The sequence below is a fragment of the Myotis yumanensis genome, unplaced genomic scaffold (assembly GCF_028538775.1).
Source record: "Myotis yumanensis isolate MYYU_CA2020_CCGP unplaced genomic scaffold, mMyoYum1.0.hap1 SCAF_2, whole genome shotgun sequence".
NCBI classification, from domain to species: domain Eukaryota; kingdom Metazoa; phylum Chordata; class Mammalia; order Chiroptera; family Vespertilionidae; genus Myotis; species Myotis yumanensis.
This window is the reverse complement of record NW_027223753.1, coordinates 9243139-9264304: the sequence shown is the minus strand read 5'-3', so window position 1 is coordinate 9264304 and position 21166 is coordinate 9243139. Positions and strand designations below refer to the sequence as shown.

Below are 21166 nucleotides of genomic sequence, written 5' to 3'. Positions count from 1 at the left end.
GGCTGCCTCCTGCACACCCCACACTGGGGATGGAGCCAGCAACCGGGGCATTGCACGTGCCCCAACCAGGAATCAAACCACGATCTTCTGGTTCATAGGTCAATGCTTCAACCACTGAGCCACACCAGCCGGGTTTGAGGGTGCTTGCGGTTTATTTCAAAGTTGAGTTAATCTAGATGCACAGAAACAATGGACACATGGGATTGCTTACAGCAAGATAAACCTTTTACTAAAAAGTCATAGGCCTAGGGCTTGACTACTCACCATGACCTGCCCGGTTAGGAATTTATGATCAGATTATGGCCCTCACACGGTAATCTGATCATCCACATCTATGATCTAGAAAGACCACAGGCTTCTGGACGATCAGCATCTCACACCCACCCAGAGGCTAAGAAGGCAGAACTGCTTCTTTGGAACACTCTGGCCATTGCCTAGTTGTATTTCCTATTTGCAAATCCCTTGGAAAAAATCTTTGTCATTCCTTTCTAGCCAAAGCCTCCTGATTTGATTTGACAAGGGATACAACTCAGGACCAGCCAGATGAAAGAGATGCCTAGGCAAGGTATGTGGGAAGGTGAAACCTGACAACCCATAGGTCTGGGCTGCCTGTCACTACTTGAGCCAATTAAGCAGAGACTGGGTTGAATCATATATGAGGGTTTATTCCAATACTGCCGGCAGCACGGGGGAGCAGCAGGTCATCCAGAAAAATCCGCTCTGCCTCTCTCCATAAGCCAACTCCTAATATCGGGTAGAAGGACAAAGATGACATGAGAGAGTAGGGATTACAGGCCTGGGAAAGTAGTCAGGGTACAACCATTACAGGTTACAAGTCATGCGGGCTGGGGGCAGGGGTTGCAGAGGGCCGACACCTCCAGGCACCCGGGACTAGATTACAGGCAATAGGGGCTGGCGTTGTAAAGAGCAGTTATCTCCGGGACTAGATTGTCTCAGCCACGGGGTTGTAAATCTTTCCGTAACAAGAGGCGGTTCTCGGGAAAGGAGGCTGGACTGCATTCCGATGTGAGCTGCCCTGTTCAGGGCGCACAACTCTCAGCCAGGTGAGAACGTGCTTCCTCTAATCAGAATTATCACGGATACCAGAGCATGGTTCATATTTCTTACTATTATAGTGAGTCCCCAATATTCTATTTTTTGACCCTAACAAAGGGACGAGGAGCTTCCCAGCTCTGAGCGCACCACTATCCCCAAATCTCTATGTATTCACCAACCGGATGCTCCTAGAACCCCATTCTTTTGGGTTTTCCTGAAGGAATTATTGATTACATTATTGGTCATTGATGATTGAACTCAATCCCTAGCCCCTCTCTCCTCCCAGAGGAAAATTCCAACTCAGTACTCACTTGATTGGTTGTCCTTTCTCCATCCTCAGGTGACCTAGGGGCAAAATCCACTTCATTCACATAACAAAGATGCCTTTATCTCTCTTCTCATTGGGAAATTCTGAGGGTGCTAGGAGCTCTGTGCCAGGAACCTGGACCAAGAACCAAATATATATGTTTCCATGTGTTATAAATCATGATGTCACCGGCGTGGACTTTGAGATGGGGAGACTATCCCGGATTATCTGAGCGAGCAAAATCTAATCCTTAATACTAGTCCTTAGAATTGGGGAACGTCTCCTGGCTGGGTTAGAAAGGGATGTGGTGATGGCCCTGGCCAGTGGGCTCAGTCGGTTGAGCATCATCCCTGCTGCCCGTTACTCCCTTGGTTGCGAGTCTCACGGGGTCCCTTAGAGGTGAGGGGATGCATGCCTGAGGGGGAAGGAGAAGTGGAAGGGAATGGCACAGGCGTGCTCCCTGGACAGCGCGCTTGGAACTTCGGTTTCGGGGGTTTTAAAGGCTGAGATTTAGGAGAGGTCTTAGCGGAGGATCAATGAAAATATTCCTCGCTTTATGCTGATGGACCAAAATGAGATTTATTCTCTTACTTGGCCTGTCCTTGGGTGTGGTTGGCAAATGGTGCTTAATTGGATTTCTGTTATCTGTCTTCCTGAGTAGGGTGATTGAAGCTGTTTTCCCCCTGGTTGGGGAGGAGAAATGCAAACCATTTACTTTTAAGCGTCCTTAGTTTAAGGAAGATAGGTTTTAGTAGATAGACACAAACTGCTGTTTAACTCTCTGTCTCAGCCTCCCCATTCCACTTGTCCTGGAATTTTCCTTTGCCCCCGCCCAGAAGGGTCGCAGGTTGGATTCCCAGTCAAGGGCACGTTCCTGGGTTTGAGGTTCACTCCCCGCCCCCCGGCACTAGCGGCAAGAGTGTTGTTAAAATTAAGAATCGTGTAAAATACACAAGATCAGAAGTGAAAAACGGAGCCCTAGCCGGTTTGGCTCAGTGGATAGAGCGCTGGCCTGCAAACTGAAAGGTCCCAGGTTCAATTCCGGTCAAGGGCATATGCCTGGGTTGTGGGCTCCATCCCCAGTGGGGGACTTGCAGGAGGCAGCCGATCCATAATTCTTTCTCATTATGGATGTTTCTCTCTCTCTTTCCCTCTTCCTTCCTCTCTGAAATCAATATATATATTAAAAAGTGAAAAAAGGAGAAAGCCCACGAACTGTGAGAAAACAGAGAAGTCAGTGGCCTGGAAGTTCTGGAAGTTGGGGAGAGGCCACCGTCATTCCCAGCCGGGCTAGTTAAGGACACCAAGCGAGAGGGGGTAATGGGTGGCTCTGTAGACCGGTGTCTGTAGCTTTGGAACCGCACTCAGTTCACACCTGTGCTCCACCCTCTGCACCTGGGTTTTCCCTTCTCCAAAAGGGGAGACAAATACTTTGCTAAAGTTGATGAGGTTTAAGGCAGTGGTTCTCAACCTTCCTAATGCCGCGACCCTTTAATACAGTTCCTCATGTTGTGATGACCCCCAACCATAAAATTATTTTCGTTGCTATTTCATAACTGTAATTTTGCTACTGTTATGAATCGTAATGTAAATATCTGATATGCAGGATGTATTTTCATTGTTACAAATTGAACATAATGAAAGCATAGTGATTAATCACAAACACAATATGTAATTATATATTTGTTTTCCGATGATCTTAGGCGACCCCTGTGAAAGGGTCGTTCGACCCCCAAAGGGGTCGCGACCCACAGGTTGAGAACCGCTGGTTTAAGGAGATGACACAGTGCCTGGCTGTGTAGCGCTGAGCCGGTGAAAGCTGTTACTGTCATACTTGGAACAGAAAACCAAGGAATGGTTACAATGAGAACAACTCCAGATGCACAAGTTCAGGTCAACTTCTGGGCAGCCGCGCGCATGCGCCTGGCCGCCGAGGGGTCTGGCGCGGGCGCTGCGCTGGCGGCGGAAGTCGCAGCCGGGAAGCCGGCGAGGTCGGTTCCGCCCGACTCTAACATGGCGGCGCCCTTTGTCTGCCTGGAAGTGCCGTCCCCGGCCTTCTCGCGGTCGTGATGCACCTCCCTGGGCGGCGGGGTCCGGGACATGGCAGGTGAGGGTCAGCAAGCGCTGGGCGCCGGGGGAGCCCCGCGATCCGGGCGGAGGCGGCGGCAGGCGGGGCGCGGCGGGGCGCCGGGACGGTTGTGTGGGGGAGGGGAGGAAGTGGAGTGGAAAGGGAACCGGCCCGAGTGGACCCCGCGGGGCGGGAGGCCGAGGGGCCGCCGGGCGGGGTGCGCCGCGCGGGGAGCGGGCGGGCCGGCGGTCTCGGCTGGGGAGCGCGCGTCAGCGCCCGGGCGGGTGACACCCCAGCTGGGAGCATCTCCGCCCCCGCGCGCAGCTGTCACCGCCCCTTGACCCCGCGCGCCGCCGCGGGTGGGTGTTCTGTGGCCGCGAGGTGGCGGCCGGGGCAGCTCACTTTCGCTGGCTGGGGCAGCGGCACAGGCCTGCCCGGGGTCTGGAGGTGCTGGCCCAGTGGGAGGCGAGACTGTCCCTGGACCCAGTTATTTCATTCATTCATTCATTCATTCATTCCGCGGACTGTGGTTCATCACCTGATGGGTTCTGACATTAGAGCAAGTGACCCAAGACTGGCCTCGTGGCTAAAAGTGAATCGTGGAGCCAGGCAGCTTGGCTTCCGTCTCTTAAGCAAGTTAGGTTCTTCCTCTCAGAGATGAGAGTTAAGATGAGTTAAGAGTAAGGAAGCCCACAAGCCTCGTGACTCAGTGGTTGAGCCTTGACCTATGAACCGGGAGGTCACGGGTTGGATTCAGGTCAGGGCACATGCCTGGGTTGCGGGCGCATTCCCCATAGCCTATCTATGATTCTCTTTCATCATTGATGTTTCTATCTCTCCCTCTCTGAAACCAATAAAAATATATTTAAAAAAATAAGACGTTAAGGGTGCATGCTATGGTCCACCCTCCGGGGAGCCTTTTAAATCTAGTTATGGAGTTTACATTTTACGTTGACGGGAAGTCATTTAAGAATCAGATTTGTGGCCGGGCTGGCGTTGCTCAGTGGTTGAGTGTGGACCTATGAGCCAGGAGGTCACAGTTAGATTCCCGGTCAGGGCACATGCCCAGGTTGCGGGCTCAATCCCCAGTGTGGGGCATGCAGGAGGCAGCTGATCAATGATTCTCTCTCTCATTGATGTTTCTATCTCTCTTTCCCTCTATCTTCCTATCTGAAATCAATAAAAAAGTATTAAAATAAAAGAATCAGCTTTGTGGCTATGTGAAAAGTGTATTAAAGGGAGTGACCCTGCCCTGGCTGGTTTGGCTCACTGGATAGAGCATCCGGCTGGAGACTGAAGGGTCCTAGGTTCAATTCCGGTCAAGGGCATATACCTTGGTTGCAGACACATCCCCAGTAGGGAGTGTGCAGGAGGCAGCTGATCGATGCTTCTCTCTCATCAATGTTTCTAAGTCTCTATCCCTCTCCCTTCCTCTCTGTGAAAAATCAATAAAATTTTTTTTTTTTTTTAAAAAGGGAGTGACCCTGGAGGTCAATTAAGAGTGTGCTAGAATATTTCAGGTGAGGAGTGACAGTGGCCACAGCAGACCAAAATGACCCAAGTTAACATTTATTGAGCACTTACTTTGTGCCAGGCTCTGTGTCCAGGGCTCTGCGTTTGCCTGTTCGATGGATGAATGAAAGGGCAGCTCTTAAGGAAGCAGGTACCCTTTGGGTTCTCATCACATTTTGGGTGTCTTTGATTCAGGTAATGAGTGAGAGGAGGAGAGTCAAGCTGGAGTTCACCCAGAGAAACTCAGAAAAGAGTAGCCTGGGCCACTTGGAAATCTGAGGTGTGTCTGAAATACTCAAGGATGAAACAAAACCAGCAGGTCAGTTTGTTTGTCCTTCTCAAGGCTCATGGTGATTCAGGTCACCCTTTCAAGATAGCCTGTTTTAAAAAAACAAAACAAAACATTATTTTTATTGATTTCAGAGAGGAAGGGAGAGGGAGAGAGAGATAGAAACATCAATGATGAGAGAGAATCACTGATTGGTTGCCTCCTGCACCCTCCCTACTGGGGATCGAGCCCACAACCATGGGCATGTGCCCTTGACTGGAATCAAACCTGGGACCCTTCAGTCCGCAGGCCAACAGTCTGTCCACTGAGCCAAACCAGCTAGGGCAAGATAGCCTTTTCTTTAAAATTATACAAATGACAAAATCCTAGTTTAGGGGAAATTATTGATTTTACTGTTGTTTTACCAACAAAGACCAGCCTCAGTTAATCACTGGGTAATGATCACATCTTATTTTAATTAAGTACAATCTTAAAATGCTCCAGCATAGCAATCCCAAAATACAGTGGCTGAAACAAAGGGAAGTTTATTCCTTGCCCCTTATTAGTCTGGAAGTAGGGAGTCCGGAGCTGGTGGAGCAGCTCACTCTGTTTTCTGACGTCACCCAGGAGCAGGGTTCCACTGATCATGTGGCTCTCCTTCCTCAAACCGGAGCTCCCATCTCATGGTCGAAGCTGGCTGCTTCAGCTCCTGTTTCATGCATGCACTCCATTTGGCAGAAAGGACAAGACAGAGTGGGGAGCACGCTCATTCCTTTTATGGTTCTGATGTTTAAAGATACATATTTTGTGAACAGCATGTCCCCAAACATAAGCATCTTGTGTACAAAGAATGACTCATGGCTGTTCCAGGACTGGAGGGAAAGCTGGCCGAGAACCTGCTTGGTCCCCTGTGTGACTAGATTGCTGACTGTGGATGTTGGGCCCAGCCTGCGAGGAAGTGCACTGTGTTGGTGAAAGTGGGCTGGGCATGCTTCCCAGGCCTCCATCTCTCCCAGGCAGGCTGATCTGGCTTGGGGAGGTTTATGTTGCTTGTGCCCAGGGAGTCCAGGCTTGGTTTTGCATTTAGCATTTTCTGTGCCCAGCGTGTCAGAGACTGTGCTAGGTGCTAGGGGTGTGGGCCTGAGGAAGACTGGAACTCTTAGCTATATGGACAGTCACAGTACATGTAAGAAGCACCATATTCCGAAGTGTGTGGTGCACAGGGTGACTGTTGGAATGCTCTACTGTGGTCGTGAAGATGTAGTGAACAGCCTGTCTTGGATTGATAGCTGTAAAGGTCCCCTCAGAGAGGCAGCGACGACTCAGGTATTGGTGTGAGTCCCTGCTTCCCTGGTTAGTGGCTCTGTGTCCTAAGATCCAATTCCTTCATCCCTGCACCTCAGTTTCTTCATCTGTACAATAGGGGTAACAGTCTCCACCTCAGAATTGTTTTGAGAATGATGTGAGGTCAGGCATGTCATTTACAAGGTCTGATGGGCAAATGTTAGTTGCCTCCTGCTGCAAGGTGCGATGGTTCGAAGCCAGAGAGGGCAGTTAGGTGTGCAATTGAAGAAGGCCTAAGCCTGTGGGGAAGCCAGGTTGCTGACTCCCTCGGGGCAGGCATTATCCAGGTTGTACAAAGACTGCCCTCCGTTTCCTCAGGAGTTCCATCGAGCTTCCTAATTAAGTTGTCAATCCGGCCCGGGCTGGTGTGGCTCCGTTGGTTGGAGTGTCATCCACAGCAAAAGGTGGCGGGGTCAGTTCCCAGTCAGGGCACATGTCCAGGTTGTGGGTTCGATCCCTGGTCGGGGTATGCGCATGAGGTAACTGATTGATGTTTCTCTCTCACATTGATGTTTCTCTCCCTCTCTCCCTTCCTCTCCCTAAAATCAATTTATTCTCTTTTTTATGTCTCTGGTTCTATTTTATTCATCAGTTTATTTTGTTCATTAGATTCCACATTTGAGTGAGATCATGTGATACTTACCTTTCTCTGACTGGCCTATTTCACTTAACATAATACTCTCCAAATGGTAAGAGTTCTTTCTTTTTTACAGCTGCATAGTATTCCATTGGAAAAAATCTCTAAAATCAATTTAAGCCCTAGCTGGTTTTGCTCAGTGGTTAGAGCCTTGGCCTGTGGATTGAAGGGTCCCAAGTTCGATTCCAGTCAAGGGCAAGGGTTCCTTCCAAATTCAAAGGCTTCCAGGAAGCCTTCCCTACCCAGCCCCCACCACAGCTGTTTGGAGCCCCTCCTCTGTGATTTCTTCGCACCCTCACATCATAATCATAGGTTTCCTGTCTGCCTCCCTGCGAGACCCTACCCGGCATCTTGCATGCAGGGACAGGGTCTGGTTTCTCCTGTATTCCCACTGTGTCGTTCATTTCCTGGCACATAGCCAGTGCTCAGTAAACGCTGTTGGACGGATGGATGTTGGCTTTGATTGGCTGAAGAGGAACTGGCAGTTGAGGGTGGAGAGTACCTCAGTGTGGTGTGGGGTTGGCATTCAGTTGATTGAAGAGAGGGGCGGGCCTGGTGGTGTATTTGGTATTTGGCTGTAATATGGGAAGTAAACGTGGAGAACTGTGAGAGTTTAGATAGTTCCTCTGTTTGTCTTTTCCCAGTAGAACAGGGTTTCTTAACCTTGACATTATTGACATTTGGGCTGGCTAAGTTTGTGGGGGCTTCCTGTGCACTCGCGGATGTTAAGCAGCATTGCTGCCGTCTGCACGTAGATGCCAGGAGTACCTGCCGAACCCCAGCTGTGGCTACCGAAAGGGTCTGCAGGCGAGAAGGTCTGCAGGCGTAGCCAGACATCTCCTGGGGCAAAATGGCCCCCACCCACGAACTGCCCTCTAGGGCTAGGGGTAGAGGCAAGAACTAAGTTAGACACACCTGGGCTTTTCCTCCTCCTCTGGCTTACCAGATGTATGCCTTTGGGCAAAGTACTCCACCTCTTTTTTTTTTTTTTTAAATATATTTTATTGATTTTTTACAGAGAGGAAGGGAGAGAGATAGAGAGTTAGAAACATCGATCAGCTGCCTCCTACACACCCCCTACTGGGGATGTGCCCGCAACCAAGGTACATGTCCTTGACCGGAATCGAACTTGGGACCCTTCAGTCCACAGGCCAACGCTCTTTCCACTGAGCCAAACCAGTTAGGGCAGTACTCCACCTCTTTAAGCCGCAGTTTCCTCAGTTGTAAAATGGGGATATTGCTGACCTCGCACTTAACTTTAATGGGTGGGATGATTGATGAGGTCATCCACTTCTTTTACTGGGCACAATTTTATTATTTTTTTGTATGAGAAAGTTTACTTAGAAAGTTACAGAGGCACAAGAAGGGGCCCTTGGAGCTTAGGAGAGAGAAAGGTAAAGGTAACTCGCCTGTGGGGAAGAAGAGGGGGAAGGGAAAGGCATGGGCGTGCTGGGGGGGGGGGGGGGGGGGGGCGGTGGGAAGGGCGCTGTTGGCTACAATTTTATAATAATTGAAACAATAGAGGTCAAAGAGTAAGCATTTCTGCACAGTGATTTCAGCCTTTGCTACAGGTGTGTGTGTGTGTGTGTGTGTGTGTGTGTGTGTGTGTGTTTTGAGTGTCTGCATAGGTTCCTGGCACTCTCTAAGGTCCACCTGGGTATTAATAGCTAGTTAAGGTCGACCTTAATAATGTAATAACCACCAACACGCACAGAAAACCAGGGCTTGGGCTCTTGAATTCAAACCTGCTTGTTAGGAAATTGAGCTTCAAAGGAAGGAAGCAGAGGGCATGGGTGGAATTGAGGGTTGCGTGCACACACGTCTAAACAGCAGAGGCTCAGAGGTGGCAGTTGCAGCACAGTGGGGACCAGGCCAGAGAGCAGGCTTGATGGGTTCACTGTAACGTCAAAAACATTCCACTTCTGGTCTTTCAGACCTTCGAAGGGTCTGGCAGCAGAGCCTGTCCTCCCCACCCCGCCCTCAGCACTTCCTATACTGGAAGGAACTGTTCATCTAAGCCAGTGGTTCTCAACCTTGGCTGCACATTAGAATCACCTGGGAATCTTTTTAAAATCCTGATTTCTGGGCCTCATCCTCCGGAAATTCTGTTTCTTTGTTACTAATGTTGTGGCCCCACCCCATAACAAAGAAACAATTTCCGGAGGATGAGGCCCAGAAATCAGGATTTTAAAAAGATTCCCAGGTGATTCTAATGTGCAGCCAAGGTTGAGAACCACTGATAAGCAGTCTCTTTCCTGTCCTGAATGGCAGGCTCTGCTGCCGGTGGGAAGCTGGCTGTCTCCCGGCTCACCGGCCAGGTGGGTGAGCACTTCTCATTTCAGTATCTCAGGCTGACTGGGCCCCTGTCAGGGACTTTCCTGGTTTCCTGTAATTCAGTCAGCTGCCCAAGTTAATGCTTCAAAACAGTTTTTAAGGTCAGAAAGAACATTGTTGAAATTTGTAAAAGTTTATTTGGGAAACATTGGTAGATACAAAGTATAAAGTATATACAGTATCAAGAATAAGATTCAGGGAACATGCTTGTACCCATCACTCAGTTTACAAACAGGAATGATACCTTTAGAGTGGCCCTTCCCGACCCCCCAGATAATCACTGAATTTAGCTCTTGTTATTCTCTTGCCTGCCTTTATAGTTTTACCACATGTGTTTGCATTGCTAAACAATGTATTGTTTAATTTTCCAGGTTTTTGAACTTGATATAGTCATGCTGTTTTCTTCAGTGACTTGAAGTTTTGGCTTAACATTTGTTCTTGAGATTATTCCATGGTGCATATAGTTGTATTGCTTTTTCATTGATGAATTGTGTTCCGTTGTATGAGAACTTATTGATCCTTTCTGTTGCTGCTGGATATTTGGTTTGTTTCCAATGTTTTGCTGAGACAAACAGCGCTGCCTGAACGTTTCTGGGGCACAGGCACAGCCTGTCCAGGATGCACCCCCAGGTGCGGGACTGAGTCACAGGGCGTGCGCATTTTCATTTTGACCAAATGATACCAAATTGTTTCCGAAGTGGTCTCCCCAGTGCACTGAACTGACAGTTCAGTTTGCATCACATCCCCCAGCATGGTGTTGCAGGGAGGTTGCCATAGGAGCTGAGCTGTTCCAGTTGTTCGCCTCATGCCCCTGTTGGTGGTGGTCATGCCACATGCCTCTGCCCTCTGGAAACAACGAGTCCATGATTTCTCTTGCCAGCCAGCACCCCTCCCCCCCAGGGTGCTTAGTACGTGGAGCTTATTAGCAAGGCTGGGTTTTCTCTGGGCACAGTCCTTTACCAGGACTCACAGTTTCCTTACAGCTGGTGAAATGCCCTGTCAGAGTGGGAAATCACAGCATATGCTCCGGGGCTCTCTGGCCAGTTACTCGCTCCCAACATTAATTTTTACCCAGCCGATGAATGCCTTAAGCATTTGCTTCAGTACTGGCAGGCTGCTGCCCAGACAGAGTGCCGTTTTCTGCTCCTGCTCATGGGACATGTCCTGGCCACAGTGGAAACTGGCCGTCTTTCCACTTTTTGTCAGTCTGATACTGGAAGCGGTACCTTATGCTTATTTATATTTATACTAGAGCCCCGGTGCATGAATTCATGCACCAGTGGGGTCCCTCGGCCTGGCCTAAGGAATTGGGCTGAAACCGGCTCTCCGACATCCCCTGAGGGGCCCCGGATTGCGAGAGGGCGCAGGCCAGGCTGAGGGACCCCACTGGTGCACGATTGGGGTCAGGGTGGGACCACAGGAGGGTTCCAGGGCATGTCCAGCCTGTCTTGCCCAGTCCCGATCGGCCAGACCCCAGCAGCAAGCTAACCTACCTGTCAGAGCATCTGCCCCCTGGTGGTCAGTGCGTGTCATAGCAACTGGTTGCCCAGTTGACTGTCTGACCCTGGTGGTCAGTGTACATCATAACAAGCGGTGGAGCGGCCTTAGCATATCATTAGCATATTACACTTTGATTGGTTGAACGACTGGATGACTGGACACTTAGCATATTAGGCTTTTATTACATAGGATTTCTCTATTAGTGAGGTTGAATGAGAGAGAGAGAGAGAAACATCAATTTGTAGTTATTATTTATGCATTCTTTGGTTGATTCTTGCATGTGCCCTGACCGGGGATTGAACTCGCAACCTTGGCGTATTGGTATAATGCTCTAATCAACTAAGCTACCCAGCCAGGGGAAACATCTTTTTTTTTTCTGTATAGAGTATATCCACTTCTTGTCATTCTTTCTTTCTTTTGCAAATTGCTTGTTCATTTCTTTGACTAATTTTTCTGTTGGGAGACTGTTGATTAATTTTTATAATAGCTTTTGTAAGATTTTCACTTACCATATAATTCACCCTTTTAAAGTTCATTCATGTTGTAGCATGTATGAATACTATTTTATTGTCAAATTATATTTTGTTGTATGGACATACCACATTTTATTTATTCAGTTGATGGACATTTGGATTGTTTCCATCTTTCAACTATCTATATATATAAAAGCCTAAGCAGCTGTTCGACCGGTAGCTATGACGTGCACTCCGACTGGTAGGTTAGCGTGCTGCTGGGGTCCAGCTGATCGGGACTGGGCAAGACAGGCTGGACAATGCCCTGGAACCCTCCTGCGGTCCCTCCCTGGCCCCAATCATGCACCGGTGGGGTCCCTTGGCCTGGCCTGTGCCCTCTCGAAATCTGGGACCCCTCGGGGGATGTCGGAGAGCCGGTTTTCTGCCCGATCCCCGCAGGCCAGGCCGAGGGACCCCACTGGTGCACAAATCCGTGCACCAGGCCTCTAGTTATGAATAATGCTGCTATGAACATTTGTCTACAACAGTGGTTCTCAACCTTCCTAATGCTGCGACCTTTAATACAGTTCCTCATGTTGTGGTGACCCCCAACCATAAAATTATTTTTGTTGCTACTTCATAACTGTAATTTTGCTACTGTAAACAATATGTAAATATATATGTGTTTTCTGATGGTCTTAGGCGACCCCTGTGAAAGGGTCATTCGACCCCCAAAGGGGTCACGACCCACAGGTTGAGAACCACTGGTCTACAAGCTTTTGTGTGGACATACTTTCATTGTTGATTACTTTTTAGGAGTCTTTTGTATATCACAACTAGTAGCTCTTATTTAGTTGTAGATATTTCCCCCCAGTTTATATTTGCATAAAATATCCTCTTGCTCATTTTGTCTTTCCCAGTCAAGTTTTATAAAATATTGCCCCACTGATGTGGCTAAGTGGATTGAGAGTCATCCCATGGACCAAGAGGCATGGAGAAAAAACATTGAGATTTCTGGCCAGTCTTTCATGCCCCTAAGATTTTAGTTTGTGGACCCTCCCTTCCCCACTATGGCCCTCCTAATCGGCCTTGGGTCCGGCCTGGAGGCCCTATAGAGCAGTCAGTGTGTTGCAGGTGCTGTCTCTGTCTCTGTGAGTCTGTCTCAGTGTGTCCGTCTCTCTCAGCCTCTGCCTCTCAGGCTGCCTGCCTTAGGACCAGGAAGGAACCAGGCAGCACTGGGGCGGTTTCTAAGTTTCTCTTGAAGCTAAGCTTGTACTTTAGAGTGGCTGCCTGCAAAACCGCCAAGGCTGCAAGAGGTCCGTGCAAAAGCTCCTCCGGCTGGTGGAGGGGATTGAGGGCTAGGAGGTTGGCAGCACTGTTTGTTCGAGGCGAGCTGGGGCTCAGACCTCCTAATCCCAGGGCTGCTGGCCAAAGCTGTCTTCTAGAGCAGCACTCAGGCCTGGGCTCAGGAGCCTGACAGTTTTTATTTTATTTAGTTATTTAATGCTAGAGGCCTGGTGCATGAATTCGTGCACGGATGGGGTCTGGCCCAATAGGGGCCAATTGGGCCGGGCCAGCTGGAGGGAGGGGAAGCAAGAGGTTAGCCAGCTGGCCCCACCCCCTGATCAGGATGTGCAGGCCAATCAGGGGCGGGGTTGGCCAGGGGGGAGGGGCCCTGGGTGGTTGGCGGGCTGGCCCCGCACCCTGATCGAACTCCAGTCAAACTCCTGGTCATGGGGACAATTTGCATATTGCCCTTTTATTATATAGGACTAGAGGCCCGGTGCACAAAAATTTGTGCACTGGGGGAGGGCCCCTCAGCCCGGCCTGTGCCCTCTTGTAGTCTGGGACCCCTCAGGAGATAACGACCTGCTGGCTTAGGCCTGCTCCTGGATGGTAGAGGGCAGGCCCAATCCCTAGGTGCAGCCCCTGGTCGGGCTCAGAGCAGGGCTGATTGGGGAGTTGGGGCGCCACCCCCTGTCATGCACAGAGCAGGGCGGATTGGGAGGTTTCAATGCCACCCTCAGTCATGCTCAGGGTGGGGCCGATTGGGGGGTTGAGGCACCGCCCCCTGTCACACTCAAGGCAGGGTCGATGGGGAGGTTGCGGTGCCACCCCCTGTGACACACAGAGCAGGGCCAATCAGGGGGTTGGGGCGCCACCACTGTCACACTCAGGGCAGGGCCGATGGGGAGGTTATGGTTCTACCCTGTCAAACACAGAGCAGGGCAGATAGGGAGGTTGTGGCCCCGTTCCCTGTCACACACAGAGCTGCAGGGCGATCAGGGGGTTTGGGCGCTGCCCCCTGTCACGCTGATCCGGTGCCAGGAGGCCTCGAGGCTCCGCTGATCCCGGTGCTGGGAGGCATATTACCCTTTTACTATATAGGATAGAGGCCTGGGGGCCGGCTGGTTTGCCCTGAAGGGTGTCCTGGATCAGGGTGGGGTTCCCCACTGGGGTGCCTGGCCAGCCTGGATGAGGGGATGATGGCTGTTTGCAGCAGGTCACACACCCTTCAGGGTGGGGGTCCCCACTGGGGTGCCTGGCCAGTCTGGGTGAGGGGCTGAGGGCTGCTTTCAGGCTGGCGGTTGTTGACTGAAGCTCCCAACCACTCCTTTTTTTTCTCTTTTTTAAATTTTATTCTGGGCCAGCTTTAGCTCTGGCTCTAGCTCTGAGGCTTCCTATCTGGTTTGTTTGCCGTTCTATAATCAAAACAATGTATAACTTCAGCTCTGAGATCCCGGCAGGCTGAAAGCTGGTTTCTGGGGTTTTTTTTAGCTTCTACATTTGCAACATAGTACATAGTTGCTTAGAGTTGCAACTCAGAGGCCGGCAAGTCAGGCGGGGAACGTTGGAGTCTGCAGTCACTGGAGCAAGCAAGCCTCATGTTCGCTTCCAGCTGCCTGGCTGCCGGCCGCCATCTTGGCTGACAGTTAATTTGCATATACTCACTGATTAGCCAATGGGAAGGGTAGCGGTCGTACGCTAATTACCATGTTTCTCTTTTATTAGTGTAGATTATATAGGATATTTTTGTTGATATTAGAGAGGAAGGGAGAGGGACAGAGAGATAGAAACATCAATGATGAGAGAATCATTAATTGGCTGCTTCCTGCACACCCCTTACTGGGGATTGAACCTGAGACCCTTCAGTCCACTGAGGCTCTATCCACTGAGGCAGACCAGCCAGGGCAAGCCTGACAGTTTTTAAAAACCAGTGGAAACGGAGACATGTATTCTTGACCATGCTTTATCCGGGGCCTAATGGAACCTTTTGAGATCCCCAAAATATTTCTCTAAAATATCCTCTTGCTCATTTTGTCTTTCCCAGTCAAGTTTTATAAAATATTGCCCTGCTGATGTGGCTCAGTGGATTGAGAGTCATCCCATGGACCAAGAGGTCCCGGGTTCGATTCTTGGTCAGGGGCACATGCCCAGGTTGCGGGCTTAATCCCCAGTAGGGGGTGTGCAGGAGGCAGCCAATCGATGTGCCTCTTTCATCAGTGTGTCTCTTTCACCAATGTTTCTATCTCCCTCTCCCTTCCTCTATGTCTAAGAATCAATAAAAACATTTTTTTAAAAAGTTTTACAAAATATTAACTTCAGTTTAATTCTTTCTGGAATAGTCAATATATAACCTGATGTTGGCTTATGCAGTTTACATATATTCTTATATATTCATAGTTGATGTTCATGTCTAACATAGTTCATGTTCCTACTTGGAAATCTTGAGGTTTTCAATATAGGGAAAGTTTTAAATGAAAAAATGATCTGCTAAATGCTAGATAAATATCTCGTTTTTATTGTCGTTCACACAGTATCTATTATACTTAAAGAGCATGCATTTGTAATCCAGCCATCTTGTTAATTAAACCATTTACTCAACAGTTGTTAGATCTTAACACTAGAAGGGCCCCTAGCAGTCACTAATCCTCATGAGGAAACAAATGCAGAGAAGTCACGGGAAAAGCATGTGCTACACTGAAGTCAGAATGCAGCCACCTGCAGACAGCTGGTCTTCACTGCCCTTTCGTGTGGCTTGGATCCTGCACTAACTCACTCTTCCTTTGCTCTCATGGCTCCTTCCACATCACTGTGTTCTTGGTAGGAAGAAGGTGGCTCCTGCCATCAAGTCTGAGCACCTACCTCTGCCTTGTACTTATATGGCTCTGGTTGAGTGGAGTAAGCATTGCAGTTTGCAGGGCCTTTCCTGGTCTGTTTTTAGGTGGGAAGTTTTTCTGTGATGGGTGCTTGGGTGATTGATGAGATTTTTGCATCTATTTTCAGAAGATAGGGCCAGGATTAGAGCATTCTGTTCCCCTTTTCTTCGCTAACTTACCCATATTGCTGGCACAGGTTAATATGTAATAGTAATGGTGATGGCCAATAACAACTTTCTGACGTGGAAACTTATTACCAGTCCCATTTTACAGAAGGGAAATTGAGGTGCTGAGATTTAAGTACTTGTGCCCAAAGTACTTAGCTAGCTTGGCTCCGTTCCCAGACGGGAGTTTTAACTGGGCTCGGGGAGCCAGTAAACTCCCTGAAGTCGCCTGCAGAGCTGCTGGGTGACTCCCCGGGAGCGTTCAGCTTCGCCCCAGTCTGAGGTTCTCTCTGAAGAAGGCTACCAGCTGCTCTTCCAGGGGATTTTCAGTTTTGTCCCCTTAAGGAATTTTTGCTCATAAAGTTTTCCCGAGTGACACATTCTTTTTGGAAATTACCATAATTTTCCATTTCCCTTGTGAGATTTTCTTTCCTGTTGAGAAGTGCTTAGTCACCGAGTCTTGTGGAAAATGTCTTAGGTTTTATGGTAAATAGAAACAAAGGTGTCCTGACTTTGTGGACATTTTCTTCCTTTTATTTCTGTTTTAATTGATAATATTTACAAATGGTAAAACAAAAAACACAGAAAGGAGCCCGGCCAGTGTGGCCCAGTGGATTGAGTGTCATCCTGTGCACCAGAGGGAGGTCTCTGATTTGATTCCTGGGCGGGGCACGTGCCCAGGTTGCGGGGTCCATCCCTAGTAGGAGTGCAGAGGGCAGCCAATCGATGTTTCTCATCAATGTTTCTGTCTCTCCCTCTCCCTTCCTCGCCCCCCCCCCCCATGAATAAAAAACATATATATTTATATTTATATATGTATATATATATATATGACACATATATATTGACATATATATGCACACACACACAGAGAGAAAGGATATACAGTGAAGAGTGTAAGTTCTTTCCCCCTTCCCCTCCCCCAAAGCAGTCCCCTAACCAGTGTCTTGTACATTCCTCCAGAGACATGTGAATAAGAGGAATTCCCAGCCTGGGTTTATGGTTTTGTCTTCTCTTTTTTTTTTCTTCTTTGGTTTATGGTTTTGGACAAACAACATAGTCCAGCTTCCCTTAGGAGGGTCAGGTACTGAGTGTTAAGGGACTTTGAGCCACTCTGAGAAGAGGTGCTTGAAACTTTCAGAGGACATTATAGTATTTAGTGAGAGGGCCACTGGCACAGGCTGCTCAGAAAGACCCGTGTGTGTTGGATTCTGGGCACCAGCTAACCCTCCCAGGGCCAGCAAGGGGTGACATTGTCCCCTTTTTCCCATCCCGAGGGTCCAGTGCTGTGGGACTTCCTAACATATTTGTCTGCTCTGAGCTCCCCTTTCAGTCTGTTCGAGTGACCTTCAGAAACGTGAGCCTCACCATGGCCCTGCGGAGGATGAACGCTAAGTCCTGTGTGGCGGGCTGGGCCCTGCCTGGCCCCTCTGCATTGCTCATCAGGGGGAGTGGGAGTCTCGGCCTTTCTCCCCTGGCCTTGTTCCCAGTGGAGCTGCCAGCCCCCAGCAGGGCACCTGCACCAGGTAGTGCTCTGCACTTGACTTTGAAGTACATGTTTGCTACACTGCCCCTCCGTCCACCGCATACAAAGGTTGGATCCCCGGGTCCGTTCATGTGTAACTCGAGGGGGCAGTTCTTCCTGGGCTCTGTGCCTGAAGTCGCACAGTGGCAAAGGCGTGACTGGTGCGAAGCCCGGTGGGAACGAGTCCAGGGGCTTTTCCGTTACGTTGGACCAGGCTGGGGCTCCTCTGGTCTCCACGGACTGGTCTCTGCTGCCTGTTGGAGAGGCGCCGTGCGCTTGCTGGTAAAGGGAGCTCGCTTGGGCAGCCTGCTTTGTCCTCTTCTCATTACTTCAGATTTTCCCCTTCTGTTTAACCGGGTATCAGTCAGTGCCTTGTGTTGGAGAACTAATATCTAATTCCATTTTTGCCAGTATTTGTGCAATACTTCCTGTTTTTTATCTTCTTAATCCGCACAGTCATTGTTTATACGGTGGTTTCCCTGTTTAATGGGCGAGCAGGCTAGATCTCAGAGAAGCTTGCATGAGGCCACCCCAGGAAGGCGCGAGCCAGGATTCAAGTCATGTTCCTCAAATCTGGGTCCATTGGTCTTGCCTCTTCTCTATCCCATATTCACTCCTGTGGAGACCCCATCCCATCTGTGGCCTTGATCCCAGTTCTGCTGCAGACATCTCAGCTGGAACAGGCCAACGCTCCCCCCACGAATCTGTCCCCTCATTCCTCACCTCCATAAACATCACTGGCACCACCTCTCGCCCTGTTTTTCAGGCAAGAGATTTTAGTGTCATCCTTTTCTCCTTTCGTTTTGCCCACAGCCCACACTTGGATCACGAGTGATGGCTCTGCAGAACACCTCCCGCATCTGTCGCCCTTCCCACCCCCGCCTCGGTGGAGGCATCTCCATCTCTCGCTTCTCTGCTGGTGCCCTGGGTCCACTCCTGCCCCCTCACAATCTCTCCACGCTCTGCTCTCACTCCCCCAGGGCGTCGCACTGCACTTAGGAGAAACTCCCAAGCCTGGCTTACCTCTGAGACCCTAGTGATGTCAGCTTTGCCTCAGCCACCCTCACTCTCCACTCATTCCCTCCTCCAGAGGCGCGCTGGCCCCTTGGCCCGTCACGCTGGCTCTGGGCCTCTGCACTTGCTCTTCCGTGTGTCTGTCCTGACCCCGGGGCTTATGGTGGCGTGGCTCGCTCTAGCACTTCATTCAGGTCTCTGCTTACACGCCACCTCAGACAGGTCTGCTTTGGGCCTTCTCCTAAGTAGTTTTTCCTATATTTTATTTACTTATTTTTCAATTACAGTTTACTTGCAATATTATTTTGTATTGGTTTCAAGTGTCCTTTCCTGAATACTAGATAGCCTCTGCCTCTCTGTGTCCCCGGCTTACTTTAGTTTTCTTCACAGCACTTATTACATGACATCGAGGATTACGTTGATTTATTACATGTCTTCTCCACCAGGCTCACAGCTCTAATTCAGTACCTGAGACAGCACAGAATGAGCACTCACTGTTTGTGAAGTTCATTAGCCTTTTCTCTGTCTGCTTCCTGATCTACGGGCTGAGGACCCCCAGAGGGGAATGCAGTAATTAGGGTAATTAGGAGTCGTCTGCAGCTGCATCGCCACAGGTTTCTGTGTATTAGGGGAGATTTCTCATTCATGTACACAGAGTTGTTTCTCAAGTAAATATAGATGCCATTGTGATTGATAGAATGAAGTTCATTTTCCATTGTGGTCGTTGTCTATTATCTTCTCAGTTAATAAGCACCAAAAGTACAATTATCTTGTAAGGGTCCACAGAATATTCTGACCTTGAGTTAATCATATTCAATAAGGCCAGGAATCACCACTCTGTACCAGGCTTGTTCCCCAACTTGATTGTGACCGTTTGAGAGCAAGGTTCTGGAGTAGGTGCTATGAGCCGCCGTAAGGAAGAAGGAATGAGTAGACCCACCAGCAGTGAGTCTCTGAAGCTTGGTAGGGCTTCATAGACTCCTACCGTGTGATGTCAGGCTGTGTCAGTTTGCCCCCACCGTCCAGAAGTATTGAGATGGGGTTTGGGACGCTGACTCAGCCCTTCCCAACAGCCCCAAATTCTGGCTTCATCTATAGATGGTAGCAGACTTTCAGCGTGGGGGCTACTGTCCAGTAGAAGATGGCTGGGTAGCTCAGTTGGTTAGAGCATCGTCCTGATACACCAAGGTTATGGGTTCGATCCCCATTCAGGGCACATACAAAAATCAATCAATGAATGCATAAATAAGTGGAACAACAACTCAATGTTTCTCTCAAACAATAAATAAAAATAAATAAATAATAAACAGATGAAGCCAGAATTTGGGGCTGTTGGGAAGGGCTGAGTCAAGGGGAAATTGATTTTAAAAGTTTGAGAAACACAAACTTCACAGAAGAGCTGTGTTTTCTGGGTGAGGAAGCAAGTGCTAGGAGAGCTGGTCTTGTTGATATTTGTCTCTCGGCTACGTAGCACTGAGAAGGGGTGGGGTAGGTAGGTTTCTATGTGCAAGGCTGGCCTGCTGTGAACTTCCACTTCCTTGGCCTGAGTTCGGGTGTGCTAAGCTATGCAAGAGTTACCTGTATTTCTAGAAAATCAGGAACTCTGAGCAATGGAAGCCAAATGGTGTTCCATCTCACCTGCTTTGGGTTACACAAGACCCCTGGACATGCAATGGCTGTGTCCTGTCCAGGCCCGCAGCGGGCGCAGCATATTCTGGGGGCCAGGGACTGTTGTTTGTCATGCTCGGTGTCTCCTTGTGGTAGACGCAGTCATTCCTGGCTTGGACAATGTCTGCAGTTGAGTGCTTGCTAATAACCTGATAATAATTACTATTTCATGTTTGACAAGTGCCCATTGGACTCTGAGATGGAGCAGGTCTCTGTGGACCCACTTAGAGCTCTGGGCAGGCGCTTCAGCCCTCACCAGGGGGCACCCTTGGGGTTTAACAGGACAGTTATTCAATATAAAGTGCTTCTCTGGCAGAGAAAATCGCTCTGATTCTCACTCGGTGCCCCTCCCTTCTCTCTCTGCCTCTCAGAATGTTGGTTGGGCTCTGGGATTTTTCCAGACTGCATTTGGAAGGAATAATGGGTTATGATTACAACTTTGCAACAAGGTCAAGTCACCAAATAGTTATTGAGTGCATCCGAGGTGCCCAGCATAAAAGGATATTTAGAAGCTGTCTGATACGATCTTTGGCCTAAAAAAACCCACGCTAATCTGCATCTCTGTTTCCTGGTAACAGGAGTTTGTTGAGCGCTTACCACGTGCCAGGCACTGTGTGGGCCCTTTGCTTACGGTATCTAATCTAATCCTGTTCCAGATGAGGTTAGTCCCATTGGCCCCATTTTGCCAGAGGACAAACTTTTTTTAGGGTTGTTTTTTAAAATATATATAAGAGTTTATTTGAGCCAAACTAATGACATATGCCCAGGATCAAGATCTCACATGCTCCCTGAGAGGAGATTTGCTGGAGCTCACCTGCTGGCATGGTAGGCGGCGGAACCTGGATTCAGGTCCCCTCTCGGCTGACCTCTGAGGTTCTGCTGCCCCCACAGTTCTGATCGGCCTTTCGAATCCCTATCTTGGAAGCAGCAGTGCAAACTTGGCGCCCAGAGTAGCCATGGTCTTAGTTTTTAGGTGATCGGGCTGTGCCATGCATGCCTGGACCATGTTGCTTGGCATATGGAAGAGACTCCGTAAAAGCCATTTCATTGCTCATTGTTACTGGAGGGACTTGGGGTTTGGGTTTTGTTGAATTGAGCAGCACGCCTTTTATGACTCAAGGAGAAGCCTTTCTTTTGTCAGCAGTGTTTATGGATGT

The 21166-nt window shown here is 49.3% G+C and overlaps 1 protein-coding gene across 3 annotated transcripts in view; it reads left to right on the top strand.

Annotated features, from left to right (window-relative positions):
• The first annotated feature begins 3350 nt into the window (after window positions 1-3350).
• The window catches only part of ZBTB17 (zinc finger and BTB domain containing 17), a 29696-nt gene continuing 11880 nt past the window's right edge, over window positions 3351-21166 (top strand). For 2 of the 3 annotated variants that reach the window (XM_070404172.1, XM_070404175.1), the window contains exon 1: window positions 3351-3470. In XM_070404172.1, coding sequence (XP_070260273.1) covers window positions 3464-3470 — 7 coding nt within the window. In that variant the 5' untranslated portion in view covers window positions 3351-3463. Of the gene's footprint in view, window positions 3471-5170; window positions 5263-21166 lie in introns of those variants that run through there. The other variant, XM_070404173.1, reaches the window with a different exon arrangement.